The sequence below is a fragment of the Solanum tuberosum genome, unplaced genomic scaffold (genome assembly GCF_000226075.1).
Source record: "Solanum tuberosum cultivar DM 1-3 516 R44 unplaced genomic scaffold, SolTub_3.0 scf00657, whole genome shotgun sequence".
NCBI lineage: Eukaryota > Viridiplantae > Streptophyta > Magnoliopsida > Solanales > Solanaceae > Solanum > Solanum tuberosum.
The window spans coordinates 3,767-28,852 of record NW_006239577.1 but is presented as its reverse complement, the minus strand read 5'-3'; the positions used below and the strand labels follow the sequence as shown (position 1 = coordinate 28,852).

The 25,086-nt window shown below is 36.2% G+C and overlaps 4 protein-coding genes and 1 pseudogene across 4 annotated transcripts; all 5 read right to left on the bottom strand.

The window, feature by feature from the left end:
* Positions 1–3,442: 3,442 nt before the first annotated feature.
* On the bottom strand, positions 3,443–4,656 carry LOC102579092 (acidic endochitinase). Its single transcript, XM_006366578.2, has one exon. The coding sequence runs from the start codon at positions 4,406–4,408 to the stop codon at positions 3,524–3,526; it is 885 nt and encodes a 294-aa protein (XP_006366640.1). The 5' UTR covers positions 4,409–4,656; the 3' UTR covers positions 3,443–3,523.
* Positions 4,657–6,291: 1,635 nt separating this feature from the next.
* Positions 6,292–8,888, bottom strand: LOC102578764 (protein CURVATURE THYLAKOID 1A, chloroplastic-like). Its single transcript, XM_006366577.2, has 5 exons — positions 8,574–8,888; positions 7,660–7,784; positions 7,455–7,562; positions 7,186–7,257; positions 6,292–6,632 (listed from the first exon to the last, which is right to left on the bottom strand). Exons 1-5 carry the CDS (start codon positions 8,740–8,742, stop codon positions 6,561–6,563), a joined length of 546 nt encoding a protein of 181 aa, XP_006366639.1. The 5' UTR covers positions 8,743–8,888; the 3' UTR covers positions 6,292–6,560.
* Positions 8,889–9,822: 934 nt separating this feature from the next.
* Positions 9,823–12,487, bottom strand: LOC102578419 (putative pentatricopeptide repeat-containing protein At3g49142). The gene has a single exon (XM_006366576.2). It carries the CDS (start codon positions 12,275–12,277, stop codon positions 10,244–10,246), a length of 2,034 nt encoding a protein of 677 aa, XP_006366638.1. The 5' UTR covers positions 12,278–12,487; the 3' UTR covers positions 9,823–10,243.
* Positions 12,488–12,776: 289 nt separating this feature from the next.
* On the bottom strand, positions 12,777–18,983 carry LOC102606413 (ABC transporter C family member 10-like; annotated as a pseudogene).
* A 1,656-nt stretch (positions 18,984–20,639) lies between these two features.
* Positions 20,640–24,846, bottom strand: LOC102606074 (uncharacterized). The gene is made up of 3 exons (XM_006366575.2): positions 22,500–24,846; positions 22,189–22,380; positions 20,640–21,417 (listed from the first exon to the last, which is right to left on the bottom strand). The coding sequence occupies exons 1-3, from the start codon at positions 24,578–24,580 to the stop codon at positions 20,862–20,864; spliced, it is 2,829 nt and encodes a 942-aa protein (XP_006366637.1). The 5' UTR covers positions 24,581–24,846; the 3' UTR covers positions 20,640–20,861.
* Between the last annotated feature and the right edge of the window lie 240 nt (positions 24,847–25,086).

Genomic DNA, 25,086 nt, shown 5'->3' with positions numbered 1-25,086 from the left:
GTTTATTCGATTACTTAGTAGTTAGTTTTCTTGTTTGTTGGAGGCCTAGTTTCTGATATCAGAAATGGGTGCTCTTTATTTGTATTGGTATTTTGTGGTAATGGTAATATTTTACATTGGTTACCAAAAAAAAAATTGACCTCATTGATGAAATTCATTTTGGAAATCTACTAATAATGGAGCTGGCATCTTCTTCTTCTTCTTTTTTTTTAATCTTATTTCAATATAGTAACAACTATTTAATTTTATATTTGAAAAAAAAGAAGAATAGGAGTAAATAATGTTTTAGCAAAGAACCTTGTTGCAAAGGAAGTGAACAAAGAAATAAAGTGTGAAGGGTATTTTTGTAAACATACATTTTTTTAATAGACATTATGCAAGATTTGTTATTTCTAATACATCAAACCAAACAGTGTATAAGAAATAATGCAGACATAACTAATGCAAGCATTACTAATGCAAGCACTACTAATGCAGGCATTACTAATACACCCTATTTTGCATTATTCTTATACACTCTACCAAACGACCCCTAAGTCTTTATCTAAAAGCACTATCGTTTAGAGATTTTGCCAACAAAATTGGATTAAATCGACGTCGTTCTTTTGTCTGGCGTGTCCTTGTTTCTGTTACAGCACGTGCTCTTGAATTTAAACTTCGAACTTCAATCTTTTTTTTTCAGCGTTAAAAATGTCAATTTACAAAATAAAAAATACTGTATTGAATTTGTTTCATATTATTCACTTGTGTTTATCTATTTTGAATTGAGATGGTTTTTTATTAAAAAAAAAATCTTGGTAATGTTATAAGTACTAAAGAAATATAGCATATATCACAATGTTCTTTAATTTTGTGATCTTAAAAATGATATTTTGAAAGTTGAAATTAAAAAGTTGTCAAAAAAAGTTTTTTTTATAAATAAACAAAAAATAAAATTAAGACAAACAAATTAAAACGAATAGAATAGTTACTTATCATATTTATCATTTTGCACGCCCTTTAAAAATTATAAATAAAAAATATATTGTATAAATTTGTTCCTAACCTTATTCATAACCAAGACCCATTAATGTGATTGATATTTGAATAGTTATAACACCAATCAATGAACATTTATTTAAACTTCAAATTTATTATGTATGCGCTATGTGATTGATATGATTACTTTCAAAAAATATAATTAAACAAAAATAAAGATCTATTAACTCCTTTCCCTCTAGACTAAACCTTTAAAGTGGTATTTTTTTTTTCAGGAAATGATTTTTAAGCAAAAGAAGGATAATAAAAAGTAAAAAAGGAAGTTTCATGGTTTCCTTAATAAAAAAACCCTAAAAAGAGAAGAATAGCATAAGTTTTTAGATTATTTTCTTTCTATCCCCTCTATTCCATGTGGACTGGAGTCTCCTTTTATAAGTTATGAAAACTGAAAAGTCGCCTTGATGTGAAACCATGCTTAGAGTCTGTTTAGTATTGCTGTCGGAGGTAAAAAAAAAAAAAAAAAAAAAAATTGAAAAAAAACTTTTTTTTGAATAAATAAGTATTTGGTAAATTCTTAAAATTGCTTTTAAAAGAGTCAGAACTCAGAAGCAGAAAATTATTTTTTAAGACTAAAATATTTTATATATATATATATATACATATTTATCAATATATTGCTTATTAAATTAACCTATCTCATAAGTTTGGTTAATTTTCATCCAAAAATTTTATTTTTTATTTTAATATGATAATTTTTATTTTATTTTTATGTTTTTATATTATTATTTATACTTTTTATTGTATATATTATTTTACGTATCATTTTATAGAATTATAAATAAAAGTAACAACAATATTTTTGCATGATTAAAAAAAAAGTAATAATTAAAGATTTAGACCTCCCAAAAAAGAAATTATTTTCTTAATCTACGTATTATTTGTTTTTGAATTTCTTAAAACTTTGGAGTATTATAACAAAAAAGGATAATTGTTAATATTGAATCCAAAAAAACATGTAACGAATAGCAAAAAGATTCATCTTTTCAATATTTTTCAACAATATTTATCTATGTATAATATTGATTGAAAATTTGAATATGTACATTTTAATTAATTAACATTGATACTTGTCATTTTTCGTAATTTGATTCTCAAAAGTACTTTTTTAAAAAATAAGTCAAACACAAATTGATTATCAAAAGCATCTTTCAAATGAATTTGTCAAACACAAATTGTTTTTTTGAAAAGCACCCGAATGCCCGATGCCAGAGGACAAAAGACCCATTCTCGATAACACATAGATGATGACATAGTCAAAGTCTCTAATATAAATAGAATAAGTTAAGTTACATATGTAAACATCAACCAGACTTCGGTAGTTAACAACCACCTATTTCTTTGAAACATCAAATCCGACGTAGCATGAGTTCTACGTTAGTAAACGAAGAATTGGGGGATATCAATCCTATGTCCAAAGTAGAGCACCATTATCTGATCAGGCTAAAGAAAGACTTCAGGACAAATTAGATATGAGGAAAGGTTGAAACGATAAGAAGAGTGCTTAGTGTGGAGACATCGCCGGAGGGAGGAAATTCTCGCGAATAAGGAAGCACGTCGACTCCGAAAGGAAGCTCCCGAGAGGGAAAGAGAAGAAAAGAACCAATGACATCATCCCAATTGATTGCTTCTCTCGAGATAGTAGCGAGGAAGGAAAATATTTTGTCTATCGATGTAGTTCCAAGTCTTCGATGTCCCTCAGAGATTGACAAGAATTTGTAGTAACAGAGTAGTAGAATGAGATTGATGATGAGCAGGCAAAAGCCCCCAGATCTCCTGATTTGAGAGCTGGGTTCAACCTTTTTTGAAAAACTATTTTAAAAAAACTCTTTTAAAAATAAGCAATTTTTAATAGTAATATCAAACATGCTCTTAGTACTAAAAAGTTATTTTATAGCACGTATTTATGCTCTGACGCTTTAACTAACATTGATTGAAGCAGGTGGACATGTGGCTCAAGGTTGATTAATCGTCTTTTGAGAGTCATATGACTCCATTCCACGGTAAGGCAGTCTTCTTTGGGTCACCAAGGCTTTTCGTGTTATACTAGGGATGGACTCATTTGTTCTCCTCAAGCTATATATACAAGTGTTCCTTCGAACAATTTAACTGAATTTTGATTCAATAATTCTTTATAAATTTATTTTTATTTTTGTACTTTTTTAATAGATCTTCATTTTACAGGTGAATAATCAAGAAAAAATGTTTTCTTTCATTTAATTCGTAAGTGACCTTTTATATAATTTGTAAGATCATTTTGCCTTCACCTTTCTTTTTATTCGCTTAAAACTAGTGACACTCATTTTTATCCTTTTTTTTTAATTAATAGCAAAGACAATTATATATATACCACACCAAATTCGTTTATATTATACCATGGACATAATTAAGTAGAAAAAATCCAAAATAATTTTCAATGATAAAATGCTTAATTCATAGTCTTTCAACTTTAATTATTTCCAAATTTCTTTTAAAAAAAAAACAATTTTCATACACTCTTCACTATAGCGGCACTATATCCGCTCTGCTCATCCCAGAACTTCGACCACAACATAACACCTCCATACTTGCGTGATTTCTTAATCGCCGGAAGAATTTCCTCCGTCAACACATCCGCCGGAATAAATCCACTTCCGGCAGCCTGCGGTGCAGCCGGAAGCCCCAAAAATATCCTTTTCGCTTTCACCGACGTCGTCCACCGGACCCAAGAATTTTTCAGATTATCCGTATTATTAGGAGTGAACTGGCACGGAGGATTATTGTAAAATTGAATCCAAACATTATCAAAAAGCTTTGAATTCAAGGCAGAACCAAGCAATCGATCGGGAAATGGACATTGGGGAGCTGCGGTAAGGTACATTTTTCTTCCACGCTTGCTGTAATTTTTCAAATATTTAGCTAGATCTTCGTAGTGAAGCGGCGATCCAAGCTCAATATCAAAGTCAATTCCATCGAGAATAGCATTTCCCAAAGGCCTAAAAGAGGAACGGCCACCTAAGAAATTGTTCCATAGATACCTTGCAACGTCCTTAGCGTCTTTTTTCGAAGCTAATGAGTAATTTCCAACGCCACCGCCAATAGACAACATTACTTTGACGCCTAATTTTTGGCAGTGTTTGATTTCCGGGCCGACGATTGTGCATCCATTGACGGCGGGGTTGCAGTGACCGGCGAGATTGATTTCAGGGGTTTGGCCGTTTCCGAATTTGTTAAGAAAGGCTAAGTTGACATAGGCATATCGCCCAGAATTACAGGTGTCGTTTAAAGTTGCTTCGTTGCCGTTTTGGCCCCAGTAAATAGCTATGCCACCAGCAATTGAGTTCTTGACAATAGCTAAGAATAAAATAGAGGAAAAGAGGAGATTGAAGGCCATTTTAGATTGAATATTGGGGTATGATTGGAGTTAGATTAAAAGAGACTGGTTTTATATAGGAGGAGATTGGGAGGAAAAAAGGGAGAGGATATTTTCTTTCCATAAAATAGTAGTACCACTCTGTTGCATTATGGGAATTCTTGGAATATTTTACATCAAAAGACAGCTAAAGAATGGAATCTGGGAAGGAGGAAGTCAAACATCCAAGGTATATATTTGGTCATGTCATCTCCAGAATAACCATTTTCTGTTAGTGAATTTTTGGTTAATTTCTTTCTCTTTTCAAGATCTTTAGGTGAAAAATATAATATTTGTATTAGTTATATTTACATTAATTATATTTAGATTATTTTTATGCGGTGTTGATTTAATGTATTAAAAATAGAAAAATGGTAACATTGTCAATTATGCAAAATAAATCACTTATACCTTCACATTTTGGGATAAAAAATGTCCCCGACATTATCTTAGGAGACCAGAAATATCATCAAGAGTTAACAACAGTGATGTGGCGTCACATAACACTAATTCCACCACATAAGCTTGCCAACTAGGATACCCACTGAATTTTGACCCAATTTATAATCGAAATCTTAACCCATTCTTGAATGATGAATCCCAACCCACTAAAATTTTAAAAAAATAAAAAAATTCCAATGCATTCTTCCACCGGCCCCTTTCTGTCTTATGATTAAAAGTCAAGACCTAGCAGGTAATTCAAATAGAATCAAGGAACAAGCAAAAATCAAATAACCGGCTGACGGAGGTAGTAGATATTTCATAGAATTAATTGAGTTATATGAACAATACGATTATAAATAGAATAAAAATTAAAATCAAAATCAACACACTGGTTCCAAAATATGCGGGTTTTTTTTTTTTTGACTTTTTGCATCAATTTTAATAGGTTAAATACACAATCGTCCCACATGAAGCCTCACAAATGCAAGAGGAGCCTTCCCTAGTGGTGGTTCAAGAAGCAAAAGTAAACCTTGAGGCAGAGACGTGATGGGACATGGAAGATGAGGGGATTTTAAAAGAAATGCTACAACTGTGTGAGTCAAACTTATGACCTAAAATATTGTTTAATCCTCTTTTATCACTACGTTAGAAATTCTCCTTGTGTTAATAGAATTCAACAATCAATAAATATATACATAAAAAAAAGATAGAGTTTCACTTATTAATCATCTATTGGCCAATGTGTCTCCTCTCAAATCATATGAGCCGTTTCTACATTTTTTTTCTATTACATTATGAAATAATGAATTGAGTAAACATCATATGGGATGAATAATCATATCCTAAATAAGAAGTTGATAAGTGTGGATCAAGGAAAGACGTGCTATTAATAATGCACCATATGGCTAGCTGATATACTTCAAACTACTTAATTATTGAGTTGACCAATGAACACATATTTTATGTAAAAATACGTTTAAAGGTCTATCTTATCTCCTTATTTTCTTTTCTTTGCAGTCTGCACGAACTTTTCAAGAAGTTTTAGATATGATTTTTGAACTCACAACATCTAAATTCTAATGTCCTCATTGAATAGTGTAGAAAACAACACACTATTCCACTTCTCAGAAATTATAGTAACCTTAAGTTGAACAAACTGGCCCGCTAGCACGAAAAGTGCAGTATTTGTAGGTTACTTGAGAATAGTATTTATTCCTGTTATCACTTGTGCAATTAAATCTTTACGTGGTTCAGAATTCCTGTTCATCAAACTAATGCCCAAATTGATGTACACTTTTAAAAAAAAATGATATTGTAGGCAAAATTTGCTGATCTATTCCTGTCATGTGGATGAATGCAGTGAAATACTGGAAATATGTGGGTTGACGAATTTAATTTCCACCATTAACACCACTATAAACTGCGAGTGCACGATTCTGCATTCGAGTAAGCTGATCTCTTGTAAAACCAAGTGGGGTCTTTCAACATTTGCAGAGTCCTTGTTTTTAATTTTGTTGGAGGGGGTTTAGAAATTGACTAGTTTGTAATGTACAATGTCTTCATATAAAAGAGTGTACAATATAAATTGAACAATAGAAAAAAAAAGCTTCCAGCTTCAGCTTTATTTGTTCAGATGTTCTTTCAGCTACTCTGGATTGTAAGAAAACAGCAATGCAGAAACTGGTTTCTGCTATTCCTCTTCATCTCCAGTAATCTTTTTCTTAAGAGCTTGAACATCTCTTCCCAGTTCATCCCGTCCACTCTGAGAACAGAAAATCCAGTTTTAGCATTAGCCATATATGCGCACTATCTACCATCAACTGTGAACGTACGCTAACAGAAAAATGATACTACTGGTAATAAAATACCATATTCAGCATGTTATTTAACTATTTAAGTCCCAAACATTTATGCGCTTACAGTAGAGATGTAGATTTGTGGCTATCAAACTAAATTGAAATATGATTTCCTAGGTCGTTTGGCATGTTGAGGGTTTCTGATGCATGGAGAGTTATGCAACTAAAACATGTGAAAACTCAACTTGTCTTTAATTTGCATCAGCTGACATTGAAAAAGATGCATGATTGGCCTATATGTAACCGAGGTGACAGTCGTAGTAAAGAAATGAATGAATAATACTTTGTTTACATGACGAAAGTAATACTGGGTGGGTTGATGAAGTTATTCCTATAAGATTGACCTGAAGTTTCTTAGCAAAAACCTCATTTGGGTGCATGCTGTTTTAGCCTATGTTTATATCAAACTGTAGATAGATGCAAGAAATGATCTTTATTTCTTTCATGCTAAGACCGTACCTTAAAGAGAAGATATCTGTAGACGAACCATCCAAAATATCCAAGCCCAACCAACTCCAAAAACTTGGGTAACTGGTTCAGAAAAAGTTAAACTGTCAGAGACATTCACTCAGGTTCAATAATCACAAGAAAGTAGAGAAAAGAAATTATGATAACCCCAAACGAACAAGGCTAACTAAACTAGTTAATGTAGCATAGACACTATTGGCTTTTGGCACCCTATGCGTTGATAAAACACTGGAAAAGACTAGTGCAATTAGACCACTTACCAGGGGTATGGAGTCTAATGTATCAGCAATGATTGAAGACAACCAAAGACCAAGGATTGCAGAACCTCCATAAATAAAGACTGTGGGTTTCTTTTCGAGTCTGTCCCACTATTACAAAGTTTTCACACAGTTGAATTTCAGCAAACGAATAAATGAGCCAGTTTTGAGGCATTGCAAATGAACTATCAAATGTAGAGAGCCTTACCGTGTCTTTTACATTGGAAAATACCTTTCTGATGCGAGTATCAGATTCAGACGTTTCCTCATCAGAAAAGGAAGCCCTGATCTTGAAGATAGGAGATCTCTTGGAACCTATGCAACGTCGAAAGCCTGAAATTTTTTACACCTTAGAGCAAAGAACTCTGGCTTGATGCAAGACCGAATAGTCTCCTAGAACTAAAAAGTCGGAAAGTAAATTCTTTTTTCTTTCCAATTTGGAACTGTAAAAAAACTTCTCCGTTTATGCAGAACATGAATGCATTCACTTGGAACATAAACAGAGTTGGGACCAATAAGGCCCTGCTAAATTTACTTGTATATAATCCAACCCTTGTGTGTCAATTTTGCAATTTGTGTTAAATTTGTACTCTATATGATCAATGTTTGTATTTCCATAATGATGGATAGCTGGTATATTCATACATTTCTACTATTTTTCCTTGAAAAGTTAGACTGTGATAGTCTTGATACGAGACAACACTAATGAAAGCAATAATAACGAAAAGGAAGAACACACAATCTTAATAAAAACCCTAGACGGAAAAAAAACCCACGGTCAGTGACCAACCAACTCATATTATTTATTTCTCAATCTTTATACAAATACACAAAGTAAATCATGCTTATATACACTGCGAAAAACCCTAATCCTAATTTGCTTGAAATATGCTCCAAGCAAAATATCACAATGGAGATGTCTCGCCGTCATGGACCATAGACCTCTGATAGGGACTGTACAGGTCAGGCCGATTGAGACTCATATATTTAGGCAAAGTCAAAAGTTTTTTTTTTATCTCAAATTAACAGTTTTATATTCACAAAAAAAAAAGCAGAGCAGACACAGCAAAAACTATAACTATCGAGGAACCTGAGAAAAAAAGAAGACGATGTAATATTAACCTGTGGGTGACCTAAAAGAGGATGAAAACGATGAACGAGCAGCTTGAGGAGAAAGACGAAGCAAAGAAGGGACATTGGAATGGCGTAACCTCATGGTCATGGAGGAATGTGGAAGTGACATGATCCGTTCCATTGAAGAAGAAGAAGAAACAGAAGAAGCTGTAGCCATTTTAGCCGTCTAATTTTTCTCTCTAAAAAAATTCTTTTTCTTATATCAAATATGGAGTTGACACAAGTAGCAACCAGCTATACTTTTTTACAATTTTTTATAATGGCAGCTCACACATAACTTAAACCTTAATTATCTGATATCCTTTATTTTTCTACTGTTATAGCTTATATGTATCGAGCACTTCCATCTTTTTCCTACCCAAGTCTGAAAGACCTAGGGTGTGTTTGGTACGTTGGAAAATGTTTTCTTTGAAAACAAGTGAATATTTAACTTATTTTTTCATATTTGGTTGGTGGATAGAAAATATTTTTTAATGTTTGGTTGGTAAATGAAAAATATTTCCAAAAAATATCTTATATCTTTTACTTGAAACTAGAGAATACTCTTTAGAAAAATAACTTTTGATCCGATAACGTAAAAAATGCAATTTTAAAAATTTGAATATTTTTCAAAAAAAATATTTTCTGAAAAATATTTTCGTACAGAACCTACCCCTAAAGTTTGGTGAGGTTTGTATAACAAACGGCAATAATTGAACTCGTCATAGTGGGTCATTGTCATTGATTAATTCAACAAAAACATGTTACATTTTTTTTAGCACATTGCTATAATTGATGAGAAATGGATTGCTGGTCTCCGCATATGATTCCTCATGAGCTAGCTTTTGAGGTTGAATTAGACTTGGATGCCATAACTTTATATGATATTAAAGTCAGATTCATCCCCGTTTAGACTTGTGGTTAGCTCATGAAGTTGAATTATGCTCGGATACCATAACTTTACGTGATATTAAAGTCAAGTTCATCCCGTTTAGACTGATGGTCTATTTATATAAACTTGGACAATCCTCTCCTCATGAACTAGTTTTCAGGGTTAAGTTAGGCTTGGGTGCAATATCTTTACATTATTTCTTTTTTTTAGGCCCACTATCATTCTTGATGTCTACCAAAATCACTTTTTTTAAAAATAAAATAAATCATATATTTAGTCCAAACAGTTAGATCAGTCAAGAAAGCGTGCTGATTATGCAAACTAGTACAATTATTGGGTATGTTATGCCAATCAACAATAAGAGAATGAAACTGAAAGGCAATATATTTTCTCATACAAATTAGCTTTTTTTCTCTGATAAAAGAAGTTACAGCTCCAGCAGTGGCTCAATTGAGCTCTTTAACTATTTACCTCACGTTGAAGTTAAGAAAAATCAAGATTTAAGGCTAATGTATAACGAATAAGATTATGGGAAATGGGAAGAGGCCTCTCACAATGTGAGCAACTTAGGTCCAAAAATTTCCCTTCAATTGCTTGTGTTGTCTGTCATCTGTGCCCACCGACTCTTCCTGCAAACCTTGCTAGAGGGCCAACAGTGTGACCAGGCAATCAAAGGATTGTTGATTGAAGCCTGAAAAGGGTAATGTGCTAAGCAAAATGCGTATAAGAACTTTCCACTTACATGAGTAACTGAAATACATGCACAACTATGTAACTCCTGGAAGAGTCACCAATAGTCACTACATGAGCAAACTCCATTTTGAAAGTGATGATAACGATTTGTATCCCTAACTACAATCAGACGTTGGGTGATCTTGGAGATAAGTTTGGCAGCAATGTGGCAATCTCCACACACGCGTAAATTTTTAGTAATTTTAATGGGTGTACCATGACTGGTGTTCATAATTGCAAAGACAATAGCCAGCTTCTCACTATGAACTACTAGATGATTTTCTTTGTCTTCCTCCTCAACGTCGTGAAGGGCAGAATCTGTTTCTGGGACATATCCTTCCTCTTTCATCTTACCTATTAATATGTCTAACTCTTCATAGATCTCCTTTGATTGTGAGTGAGACGTGTCACCAGCAAGAAAGGTGTGCACCATGTTATTTAGCTCTACATTGCTGACACCAGGCATTTTCTTAATCCCTTTTCCCTTCATGATTGACCTAACAGTCGTTACATCTTTCCATCTTCCAGCCTTTGCATAAATATTTGATAGCAAGACATAATAACCAGACTGCTTTGGGGCCAATTCAAAAAGATTGTCTGCAGCTACAAGCCCAATGTCCATATCATTGTACACCCGACAGGCACCCAAAAGAGCACCCCAAATTCTCTCATTAGCCTCTATAGGCATATGCTTGATGAAATTGAAGGCCTCGTTTATGTGTCCTGCTCGTCCTTTTAAATCAACCATGCAGGCATAATGTTCTAACCTAGGAACAATCTTGTACTTGTCTGTCATTTGCTTGTAATAGTGTTCTCCTTCAAGTAGCAATCCTGCATGGCTACAAGCAGAAAGAATGGAAACAAAAGCAATAGAATCAGGTTGAAGACCAGACTCCAACATTTGTGAAAACAACACAACTCCATCCCGACCTTGGCCGCTCTTACCATAAGCAGATATCAGGGAAGTCCATGACACAACATCCCGAAACTTCATCCCCTCAAACATTTTTCTTGCCTCTGTCAAACACCCACACCTAGCATACATATCAACTAATGCGTTCTCAAGAGATAAATTTGGACGAAGACCTTTTGTCTCAATAAATTCATGAATCCTCCTTCCCAATGATACAGCTGAAAGATCCCCACAAGCAGGAAGAATGCTAGCAAAAGTTATAGCATCAGGTTCTATCCCACAAGTTTCCATTTGGAGATAGAGCTCAACCGCCTCATTAGGCATATAATTCTTGACATATACAGCTATCATCACGTTCCATGCAACCAAATCCTTTATATCCAAACTCATGAAAATATCTTTGACAAACAAGACATTCTCAATGCTGGTATTGCTTACAGCAGGTAAAAGGCTAGCCATGGTTCCTGCATTTGGCTTATAACCTAACACGTTCATTTCTTTACAAACCTCTAACGCATCATCAAACCTTCCATTTTGAGCATATCCAACAACCATTGAATTCCAAGAAACAACGTCCCGTTTGGGCATTTCACTATGAACCTGGCGAGCCTCCACTAAACACCCACATTTCCCATACATAGCCACCAGACAATTACCAATAAATAAGTCAGAATCAAGACCCCTCTTGCCAACAGCACAGTGAATCTGCATCCCCACCCTCAAATTGTCGGAACCAAAACAAGCTTTAAGAACACACGGAAACGTATAGTTATCAGGGTTAACATCTCGTTTACACATATCTATATAAATAAAAATCGCATCTTTATAGTACTTGTTATTCACATAGCTCCTGATCATGACATTATAAACCGCCGCATTTCTCTCAGGTATTTTATCGAACAGTTGGCGGGTAACATTAGGTTGGCCACAAGCAGCATAAGCACGCATCAATTTGATGGCAAGAGAAGTGTTGTTACATAAACCCGGATCGAAAATGATCTTGGAATGAAGTTTCTTCAGTGTTTTGATATCTGGGAGTCTGTCTAATATACGACTGGAAGAAACTTCGTCTACATGGAAAGAGTAGCTCAGCTGGGGTTTTCTCACTGTTTGTATATATGAATAGGCCGTGGAACTATAGCGGCAAAGACGCAAGGAGGTTGAAATGGATGTCATGAAACAGCAGCTTACAAATTTATTGATGATTGTTCAAATAATTTATTCATGGAAGTCCATGGTTCCTACATTGAATTGCACTTTCTAAATGAATTATGATTTTTGGGTTATATACAAGTAACTTTCTAAATGAATCATTATTAACTCCTAATTTAGATGTTAAAAAGATTAAAATAGAAGTAAAATAAGATGCAACACTTCTTGAAAAATATTTATAACTTATGGTCGAAACCCATTAAAATTTTGTGTGCGGAAGTTGAATATTTTTGGGTATTAATGGATATATGTCTTTTAGACTTACGGTCTTCAGAATGTGTCATCTTTTTGAGGGGAAAAAAAACTCACTTTTGAAATACAAAACATAGTTAGTAAGAAATTTTGAAGGCTTAACAACTGACCACCAGTCCTTTTGACAATTAATAACTATGGTAGATTATATCACTCTCGTCGGCAAAAACGCTAGTTGGATGATTTTGTGCATCTATAAAACACTAGTAGAAAATATAACATAGATGACAATTGACAAATCTGTGCAAAAGAAATAAGATTGACATAGGATACAGTTAATTCAGGCTCACTAACTCCAGGGCCTGCAAGACCACTAGCTTCTTTACTTCTCTTTGCTCATGCAAATGTCCCACGTTGGTTTATGATATTCCGGAATTCCTCATCTTGATTAACTTCATATGCTCATGAAAAATAGATTGACGTTGAGCTCTCCGCTGCCCTAGTTGTGGTTTGTTGGGGGATATATAGCTGTAGCAAATACATAGGCAATCTATGCCAATGCCAAAGAAGATATTGCAAACATGCAGTTAGTTTCAATGAGATTCTGCTAAGTGGTAATGAGACCAATACTCCTTAACGAGTTGTCCGAAAAGCGAACTTTCTTGCTTCATCAGCTTCATTGGTTCATCATACTCCACTAGTTTCCCTGTATTCACAACCAACGTTAAACATTCTGGGATTAACATGTCTGAAAGTCATATCATAGTCGTGTCTAAAAGTAAACGAAGAGGTATTACCATCACTAATGGCCAGAACCATAGTACAATCCATTACTGTGGGTATCCTATGGGCAACTGTAATTACAGTACTGTTAGCAAATTCTGTCCTGATGGTTTTCTGCAATATCATATCAGTGGCATTGTCAATCGATGCAGTTTGCTTCATCAAGCACCAAAATCTTACTTTTCCTCAAAAGAGCACGTCCCAAACAGAACAATTGTCGCTGTCCCATGCTCCAGTTTGATCCATCTTCCACAACTGAAATGACTCTACAATGGTCAAACAGAAATCCACAGATAAAATAATCAGACTTGCATTTAGACGACTTACCCAGTGAGTCAAGCCCCTTTTCTTTTTCTTCCACTGCTTCTCTCAGCTGACATTTCCCAAGAACCTTTTCCATTGAAGATGAGAATGAAAGCAATAAATCAGAAAATCGCCTTTGCTACAATGCATATTCTCCATCTAATGGCAAGAATAATGACCAACACATAATAAGTTAATGCATATTACCTCCCATATTTCCTCATCAGTATGCTGACTTAAGGGGTCCAAGTTGTATCTTACTGCTCCATTGACGAGTGTAGGGTCCTGAGGTATAATCCCAAATCGAGACCTTAGATCATGAAGACCGATTTTAGAAATGTCAATTCCATCAACTATAATCCTTCCACCTGTTGGCTCCACTAATCGAAATAGTGCACCGATGAGTGTTGTCTTGCCACTCCCAGTCCGGCCAACTATACCGATTTTCTGACCTCCTTCAATTGTACAACTGATCCCCCTAAGCACAAATGGGGTATCTTCCCTATATCTTACCTGCTTTGGATTACACTGATCAGTATTTTGAACATTCTAAATACAAGAAATTGAGTAATTAGTTATATTTTACCAGCAGATCTTGAATTTCAACTTTACCCCTTGTTGGCCAATTGACTGGTGGACGGTTCTCTTCAACAATCTCAGGTGGTTCACTTGGAATGTGCATATACTGGTTGAGTCTTTCCACCGAAATGATGTAATTTGTTAGCCTGCACTGGTTTTGAATGGAAAAAACAAGAGATGTGTTTAAGGAAAGACCATAGGACAAAGCCATCCCAATGAATCCTGCAAAAGCATAATAGCTTGTTATCAGAAAACCTGCTCTGCTTTACATTGACGAAAAGTCAAGGAACAATAATGCAGAATTCTTTATCTAGTCTCAAGAATAATATTATTTCATCACATACCTGAACTTAAAGTCCCAGGAGGAAGCAAAACCATGCAAAGTGTTGAGGATGCAAGAACAATAGCAGTAATAGTTTCCAGTCGTTGAATCAACCACTCATTTGCTGCAAAATTGTGGAAGAACGGGCTGGCATTTATATCAATTAGCTTCAAAGTCTTCATAAAAAATCTGTCTTCCTCTTTGAATGCCCTTATAGTCACAGCTCCAGCAATAGATTCAGCAAGATGGTTGGCCACAAATGATTTGGTAGTACCATTTATCCGCATCAACTCTTTTGCTGATGCATAGTAGTATTTCTGCCAAGAGAAAGAGAAAAAGTTTGAAGTCTCTTTATCAGTTACTGCTGGCACTGAGAGAATAGTTCTGCAAAATAAAATAGCCAACTCTTACCTGCAACTGAATGGCCAAATAAAGCATTGGGATGGAGATAACCAGAACTGGCCAAGTGACAATAGCTACCACTGTAAGATTGGAATAGAAGTTTGTGGTAGATCCAAAAGTAAAAATCAAGTTGAAAGGAATATCAAGATCAACTATACTTAAATCCGATGAGACCTGCATACACGGATTGATGTAGGTAGCAGAAAAGGTTAGGTACATATATATCTTAATATCAATGTCGTAGCTTGTTTCTCAATGTTCATGTTTGAGATATTTACCCGGCTTAATATCCTTCCCAAAGGGGTAGAGTCATAAAATGCCATAGGAGCACGGAATAGAGAATATAATAACTGTGAGAACAGGGACTTGGATGATTGCAATCCCATAAAAACTGTTGATAGAGAGCGAGAGAGCAAAAACAGCATTGATACAACTCCAATTAGCAAGTAAACTCCAATCAGTCTCAAAGTGCCAACTTGTGGATTATCAACATTTGCAGCCATCCAGAAGTTTTGTGTTACCTGACCAACCGCAAATGTTATGTGCGAGAGTACAGCCATAGCAAAGAAGAGGTAACCTTTGTTCTGATTTAGATACTGAACATAAGGCTTAAATCCAGTGTCTCCGACTTCTCTCTCTTCTAGCTTAATCAACTGATCACCTCCCGGAGCAATAGAATTTTTCCCAGTATCAGTCTTACGAAGTTCTCTTGTATGAGATTCTCGCCTCAATGAAGTAACCTCTGCAACCTTTTCTGAACCAGCGGTCTCCTTGTGTGCATCAACCAAGTCCTGAAACTCTTCGGTCGAAGCCAATAACTGATGATATGGAGCTGCATGTGAAATTTCTCCTTCTGACAGCAACTGTGAATAAAAGTAGACATGTAAGGCCATTTCTTGTGCATATAACCATTCAGCTTCAAAATTAACTGTGATTTTACAGAAAACAGATCAGGAGTTCAAGAGTTCACATCTCTTTTCTTCTTTAAAGAAAAGACAGAGAGAAATCGTATTAGAAAGAGATGTTACTAACCAGAACCATATCAAAAGCAGGAAGAAAATCAACTTGGTGCGTCACAAGAAAGACGGTTTTCCCTGAGAGAGCACCCATGACATATTCCGGCAAAAAACCAGTCCTGACCTGAGCTTCCAGATCAGAAGAAGTGATGTGAAGCACAAAACTATCAACATTTTTCTTACATTGAATAAGCTACTAGCAGTATGTACATCTACGGCACTGAATGGATCATCTAAGAGATATATATCAGCATTCTGATACAGTGCGGGCAAGTTGAATGCGCTGCTTTTGACCACCACTAAGATTAACTCCTCTTTCACCTATTTCAGTGAGATCACCATATGGTAGCAACTCAAGGTCTTTTAGCAGTGAACATTTTTCCAAAGTTTGCTGGTATCTCTGGCTATCCAGTGGAGAACCAAACAAAATATTTTCTTGTATTGTCCCTGTCTGAATCCATGCTGACTGAGAGACATAAGCAATTTTTCCGTAAACTTGAACCTGAGGAACACGGAGAATCTATATATCAGTTGAGAATATGTAATTATATTTTTAAATCTGCATTAAGTGAAGTAAATTTAAGAATGTGCCTACAATAAAAACTTCAACAACCAGCTTGTCATTTCCTACCTAGCAAGGAAAACAGTAAGTAACGAATACAACTTACAGTTCCTTGGATACTTGGAACCTCTCCAAGAATTGCTGCCATAAGTGTTGACTTTCCTGAGCCCACCTCCCCACATATAGCAATCTTCTGACCGGATCTAACCTCCAAATTAATATTTCTCAGTGTAGGTCGAGGTGGATTCTCTTCCCATGAGATATTAGCTGATTTCAAAAGTATGGCGTGATCTGTAGATCCAAAGTTGTGCTTCTGCCTAACATTTGCATTTTCCAGTTCAGTGGCCTCAAGGAATTTGACAATTCTCGCAAAGGAAACCTTGGCTTTAATAACCACACCAATAAGGTCAGAAATGTCGCTTACAGGACTCTGAACCAGACGTAATGTTGCTACAAAGGTGAAAATGTTACTTGCATGCAATGGAATACCTAGGAAATAACAAGCCCCAAATGTTGCAGCAGAGACCAAAACAGGTGATGACCCATAAAGGAAAGAATTATATCCGTTACTCAATTGAACAGCTGAATAACAATTTTCTTCTACTTGCCTCAAATTTTCTATGACCTTCTTAAAATGAGCTTCCCAAGCATATAATTTCAGAACTTTCATATTTACAAGGGCCTCTGAGATAGCCTTGAGCCTATCATCTTGTGCAACCATTAGCTTGGACTGGAATTTATGCTGTAACTTTGCTAGCGGAGCATTGCACAGGACCGTGAGTATAATCACTACCAAGGATGCAATAGTTGCCAGTCCAACCGTGCGGAGGAGAATGATAAGTGCAAAGCAGATCTGGAGCATTGTAGTCCACGTCTGATGCAGCCAAAAAGGAAACTCTCCAACTCGATAAGCATCCACGGTTACATAGTTCATGATCTCGCCATTGGAATGCATCAGCTTGGCAGCATTGGATAATCTCATTTGCTTCTTATAAATGGCTGCTGTAAGTAAAGACCTCACTTTTAGGCCAATGAGTCTGCTCCTGAAGTACCATTGCCTTTGTGACAAGGATTCCAGGTTCTTTGATATAAACAGCAGAATGGCCAATAACAACCCCTCATTTTTAAAAGCTGCATCTCCTTCAGCAATCTTAATGAATGCATTAAGAAGAAGAGGACCAGCAGATAGAGTAGTTATTTTCAGCAGCGCAAAGAGTCCTGACACAATGAGCTCCTTCCAGTGACATAACACAATTGTCTTTAGAATCGACGGTTGGGAAGACGGATCAACTTGTTTCTGTTTGTTCAGAATATCCAAAAACATTAAGTAACATGATTCAGCACGATCAGACTCACGCAATTTGGGAATTTCTTCATCCCCGAGAGCTTTTTGTTTTCCCTTCTTCATCAGTGGATTCATCCACCAAAATGACATTTTATTAAGAACCCCAGCCTTAGCAAAGGGAGTGACGAAGCTAACAGAATCACTTCTACTGATTCCACTGTCAGCGCCATTTAAAGGAGCATAAAGATCATTTTTATATCTCTCTTCATGCTGCAGCCCCTTGTAGGTGCATAACAACAATAAACATGCTCCTACAAAGGACAAAACGTCTAGAACTATCTTAATTGTCACCTCTTTATCAAGAATAGCCCCGATGAGTGACATACCAGCAAAAAATCCAGTAAAGACAAAAGCAAGAGTTGACAAGAGCCTTAAGGGAATTCTTGAAATACGTTTTCCCCTAAGGCTTGCGGTTAAACTTACTGATAACCATGCAATTCCATGAAACAAGGTCATTAACCACCAATGCAGTGGTAATGCACTACGGGTCTTCTTCATTTGGTCTTCAAACACCCAAATGAACAAGGACAGATACATTACTCCCAGGAAACCATTGAAAATAGCAGAAGTCAACTGCAAACGTGAGAACCTAGAAAAGCGAACAGGAATGTTGGTGTATTTTAAGGATGATTTGGGAAACAAAGTGAATAGGAAGGAAAACAAGAGTATAACATCAGAAAAAATGATCAACGCATGATTGATACATGATGAAGGTCGTGCCGCGGATATCCAATCAGTACTGCAAGGTTTCCCATTCACTTTCAAGCAATCTGATGCCCCACAAAATATATCCCATATGTCCTGCATCTCCTTCTCCAATTTCTAAGCCCTGAAATGAAATACCAGTCCAAAGATTTAGTCTTCAGTTTGAATTCAATGACAATCCATGCAATGGGCAAAGTCAACTCCTAGTATCAAGAATGTATCAACAAGATCAAACTTGTGAAAATAAGAAAAAATCTTCATGCTAGACAGTGAAAGATCCAAAAATGCATGCATTTAACAAAAAGTGAAAGATAAAAAACTAGACTACCAGAGTTAAAGAAAAAAAGGTTGAAGACACCAAACAGGTTGAACCAGAGTAGCAGAATGCAGAGGGCAACAACGGCGGAAATGGCACAAACAGAAACCTACATAATCCTTAAAACCAAGAACTAATTAATCTTTCATCCTTGAAACTCAGAGCTAGGAATAAGACAGAGATAAATAGGTAATCTTTCATCACTGGAATGATTTTTTTATTTTTAAAATAACCCCAGGACCAGCTCAAATCTATGCATATCTTCTATGGTATTTTAAAAACAGCAAATACGAGTAAGTCTTTAGTAGTGACATAAATGGATTACAAGGTGGATAAGCCTAAGACTGGATCCAAGAAAAATGGGTCACACGGTGAAATTGCTAGACTTATCAACTAAGCTTTAATGGTTTTTTAAAGGTTGAAACTTGTTTTAATAATCCTGTCTTATTAAGAAATTGATAAAGTATGGAGATGTGACATAGGGCAGCAGCTGCTAAACATCCACTATCTACATAATTATTGAGTTGAACAGATTAAGAACACATATTTTATGTACAAATATGTTCACACGTGCTCTGTTGTCCCAAGTTCTTTATTTCCTTTGCAAACACAACTCACACTATCTTAATTAGCAATGCCTTTGTTACCTGCATCATTTTTTTTATTTAATCAGCCATGTGCATTAGAATAAAGAAAGTCAACAAGTTAAACCTCCTCTTTAGTATATTAGTGGTCATTAATATATCTTAGTAAAAACACATGTTGCATGCTGATTAGCAATAAGAAATGAAACTGAAGACAATAATTTTAATTTCTCACAGGAGCAATAAGGTTTAATTTTGTTCGATGATAAAAGTTACAGCTCCTGAAGGAAGCGGAGCTCTTCAATGGACTTTATTTCTGGTAGGAGGCCTCTCACACGATGATATCACATCTTAGGTCCAAAACTTCCATTCAACTGCTCGTACGCCATCCTGTACCCACTAATTAGCTCTTCCAGGAAAGTGTAATCAAACTGCTAGCATAGGCATCTGCTTGATGATATTATTGTATGCATGCCTTGTTTATGCATACAGCACGCCCTTTCAAATCAACCACAATGTTCTATTAAACACCCACATTTCCCATACATAACCACTATACAATTCCTAATAAATAGGTCAGAATCGAGACTCTTCTTGCCAACAGCATCATCAATCTGCCCCCTCAAATTATGGAAGTCAAAATAAGCTTTAAGAACAAAGGGAAATGTATAGTGATCAGGGCTAACATGTCGTTTACACTTACCTTGATAAACAAAATTAGCATCTTGATAGAACTTGTTATTCACATAGCTCCTGATCATGACATTCACTTTCCTGTCATGTATTTTGTCAAACAGCTGGGAGTAACAATTACTTGGCCACAAGCAACATCGATTTGATGGAAAGAGATGTGTTGCAGATAGACCCGGATTGAAAATGATCTTGGAATGAAGTTTCTTCAGTGTTTCAATATTTGGGTGTCCGTTCGTCTAATATACGACTGGAATGTAAGAGTAGCTCAGCTAGGGTTTTGTCACTGTTTGAACATATGAATCAGAAGTTGAACTTTGGCGGCAAAGAAGTAGAGGACTTGCAATGGATGTCATGAAACAGCAGCTTACAAGTATTTGAAGATTGTTCAAATAACTTATCCACTGAAGTGCATGCATCCTACATTGAATTGCATTCCTGCTTAAAGTGGACAACAATGGAAGAGGGGGAAATAGTAAACAATAAAAGGAAAACAGTGATATTGCTAACTATTGTATATAGATGAGTAATGACAACCAGCCCAGGTCAATCCCTACAATAATTGGGGAAACCATTTTCTGTTATTAACATTTACCTGTCAGTGCAGGAAAGTTTTCTATATCTAAAAAGTAACTCAATAAAGTAAAATAGCATGCTTTGCTCTTCATTCTAATTAGAGATATCATGCTTCAATTGCTACAACAGTATTCTTTCAGTGAGTATCATAGCTTTACTGGTGCAACTTGTCATCACCAATCCTGAAAGAGAGCCTTGGAAACAGAAGTAGAGCTCCGTTCTAGCTTTTCATCATCATTGCCATCACTTTGAGAGGATGACCATTTCTTTCCACTCATTGGTGTTTCATATACTACGCTGTGTCTAACTTTTTTCCGCTCTTTTCTTTTCAGTTCCTTCTGATCTTCACACTTTATTTTAACAGCCTTAAGCTGCTTTGGGGCCCAAACTCTTTGCAGATCTGGCATCCTCGTGAAAGATCCAAATCGTCGAGCCTTCTCTCTCCGATCACGAGCTTCACTTAACTTGCGGGCATGTTCCTCTCCTGTGATCGCTTGGGAGCTCCCATCAATGTTTTCTGGTGGTTGGCAAAACTCATCCTCTGCTGAGACTGATAATCGCATGTTGTTGGCTTCAGCCATTTCATACCTCTCTTGCTTCTCCCTCCAGGACTGATTACTGTCCTCACTATTGAACAGAAGAGCCTGCTTTTCATCTTCAACACCAAATGGAAGTAGATCCATTTCTGTGTAAATTCTATTGACAATATCTTCGATAATGTTATGGTACCTGAATCATGTTGGATTTCCAGATTAGATCCCAGATAACAGTACTATGGTAGAGCATGAATTTTCTCATCTATGAAGAGCAAACCAGAGCCAATTCTAATAAAAAGAACAGAGTGATTGCTTTCAACTCTGATGACACAGAGAATGAAACCTGTATGCTTGTAATTCATTAACAGAAGTAATGAAGGTAATGGAGTTCTCTGAGAAGTTCAACGTAACAGAACTTAGCTTTATAGTAAATGAAATGATTATCTGGTAGAAAATTGACAATTATATGGTCTCAAAACCATTCATGCCAAAAATCCCTAAGCCGGTGTATGAAGTTTCTTTCAGAACCAAAGTTTTAAAAGAAGAAAAATGTCATGAAATAGAACACTAATGAAGTGGATTCTATGATGATGAAATCAAAATAATCCTTGATGGTCTATAGAGATATGGTAGGTCTAATCTTAGATAATTATCCTATTCTTGTCTATGTCAGTAAGAATATAATTAGTGTATCTTGACAAGGAAAGAAGATGAGGAAACTTGTGCAGGGAGGATACGCTAGAGGCAGCAATACATAGCGAAGTAGGAAGGATAAAACATGGAAAAGAAATAATTGTGGTTGGTGAAATAGAAGGATTGGAAGGACAGAATAACTATTTCTCATGCTGAATACTAGCCAGGACAAATACCAAAAAGGGATTATAAACTTGCTGTAAGGCATGAATCAGATCATCATAGGTATAGGGGAAGAATGAGCTCTATAGTTTCAAAGCAAAATATTTACCTTAATCGAATAGTGCGTTCAACATAATCATATAGGCTAAGATCACCATGAATCCCTCCTTCGACAAGATATTGAATAATCTCTAGAAAGGAGCAGATCTCTTTAACCAGCTTCTGCTTGGAGGACTCTTTAATACTCTCAGAAAAGGTTGATCCAAGGATTTCCATCCGAAGCAATATCTGCATTTCAAATCTTGTGAAAGTTAAGGAAAATGCACTGTAAGTACAATATCAATTCATTTACTTCATAAAGCTGAATTCAATATGTAATAATTTACAAACAAAAGCAGGATGAAACTAATGGAAGGATACTCTCGAACAGTATGTTCTGAGGTTGAATTGAAATCAAATACTTCAGAGGGATCATCGTGCTTCAGCTTCTCTTTCATTTCTTTGGGCTTTCTTAGTAGGATCTTCATAAGTTCAGGTAGGATAGTCTTGCAACATGAATCATTCGTTTTTGGAATTTGGGATTCACCTCCTATATTGTCATCTATCTCATACTTTTGGGATAATGCCTGTATCGATGACTTCACTAGTCGTGCTGCTAAAGTGTGCAAGTCTCTTCCAGATTGTAGACCATGCTGGATTTTCCTTGGTAGATTATTGAAGAAGGCTTCTGCAGTTTCTGAGCATACAAGATGTGCATCTCCCTCCAGCATGAGAATTGATTCTGAGGGAAACTGTGTAGAGGATGGCTGTTGTGGCTGTCTTTTATGTGAATCTGCAGCCGTTAGCAAGCAGATGCTGGACTTCTTGATTTGTTTCATCCAGCACTTCAAGAACTTCAGCTTCTTTGATTTCTCAACTTTTCTGGCAAAACAAATATCTACCAGCTCAAAATTATTACACTCAAATGCTGCCTTGAGGAATGAACTCCAAGTCAGATTCTTCGTTGAACACTTCTTGTCCTTTTTTCTTTTCCCATTCCCTAGTGAGACATTGATTTCATTAGAGTTGCCACAGGTCATGTCATTCATCTGCTTTAAAATTGAGCCGTAATTATGACCACCTTCTATTCTTGAAAGAAGAGCCAATTGCGCTGTCAAAGGCCTGAGAACACCCATGATTGTACTTCCATTGCTATTTGATACAGTTACTGAAACACAATAGCTTTCTTCATATAAGAAACTGAGAAGAATTTTCCACAGGACTGTGGAATTTCCTTGGGAATGCTGACCCTTTACTCCAGATAGTACATCAAGGACCCCATCAACACAAGTATCATTACGATAGTTAGTTTTGCATCTGGCAGACTGCTGCACTAGAACATAACTAGATGAGCATCCTTCAATCTTTTCTCCTACATTGCACTTCTGCACAGCCTTGAGATGCATATTAAACGAGCTTTCACCAAGACAAGACCAAAATGTTTCTTCTCGATCACACCCTTCATTTCGCTGGTCTCCAAGTCCTAGTGTATTCAGAATATCTTCAGATCTAAGCTTAGGCAACGTTGTGAGATTGAGCAATTCAAGATCACACAACTTGCATTCCAAAGGCTTTCCATTGACATCAAGGATCTCAAGATTGAGTTGCGCAGAACCCCTGTCAAATGAATTGCTTTTCAGAAAATCAAAAGACATCCCAATTTCAGGATATATCAAGCCAAACGGAATCAGAGCAGAACCTAAAACAATGGAATCAGTTGAACTAATCCCCCAGCCAAAATGCTTAATTCCATTCTCCAACATGGATGACCATTCACCTTCATCAACAAATTCAACCTTACCTCCATCCCTTTTTTCATCTCTCACGTTGATCCAACTAAAATGAATATTTCTATTATCAAAAGCGTTCCTCACAGGACCAAAAATCTCACTGAATTTGAACTTAAAACCTTCAAAATCCTTTAAAATCTCAGAATTCACATCCACATGTACATACTCAGCTAGATCAATCAATGATCTGGAAATAGGCGAAAATAAAACAATCAAATTCTGAGATGCCTTTGGAATCTCACCAGTCATCTTACCTGGAGTACTCTCAATTTCAGACTCCCAAACATAATCATGTACTAGCTGAAGCAAATAACATGCAGTGTGACAAGCCTTAGAACAATTCACTTCCAATTCAACTGGCAGCGAAAAGGAACTTAGGATTTCGGTAATTGATTCTAGGGTTTGAGACTGGTGGTTGAAACCGGGGGAGAGGTTCGGAAAGAGGCTGTGTATGGCGGAGGAGGAGCGGAGAGGGGAAAGCGAAGAAAAGAAAAAATTGAAAGCAAAAAGCGAGTTGCAGAGAGATGGGAAATTGAGGAGGCGCGTGGAGGTAGCGAGAATGGAGTTGAGGTAGTGTGTAGGGTTTGTAAGAATGAGAAGTGGATTTAGATCTATGAGTAGCACAATCCTTTGAGTTCTCGAGTAGTCTATAGGTTCCGCCATAGTTTGCATATGCGAGCAGAGCACTAACCTGCGCCGTGTGTGCGTGTGACTGGTTGCGACACTTCTAATTATCTGGTGGATTTAATACATGCCGGAAAGTTGTTCTGACTCCACCGCCGGTGCCACTCCGTCGGATCTTTGATTGCAGAGAGAGTAGTCCAGCATGCGCCGTCGGATCTTTGATTGCAGAGAGAAGTAGTCCAACATGCGCGGTAAGTGATTGAGTGAAGTTTAGGAATTTGGTAGAGACTGTTGTGGCGGGAAACGGAAGCAGCGGGAAATGATTTGGATTTCAAAATGAAAAGGAAAAAGATGATTGCTAAAATGAGCCGGAAGAATCTCAAGCACGTGATGGGTGCTGATACACATGTGATACGACGGCCACGCCAACTCTAATGAGTAATTCTATCCGTTAAAACTGGATATGGATAATGATTGAATAGTTAAAGTTCGAATTTATTTATTTAGTGTGTAACTAAATTATTAAACAAGGAAAGATTCATTTAAGTTTGGCT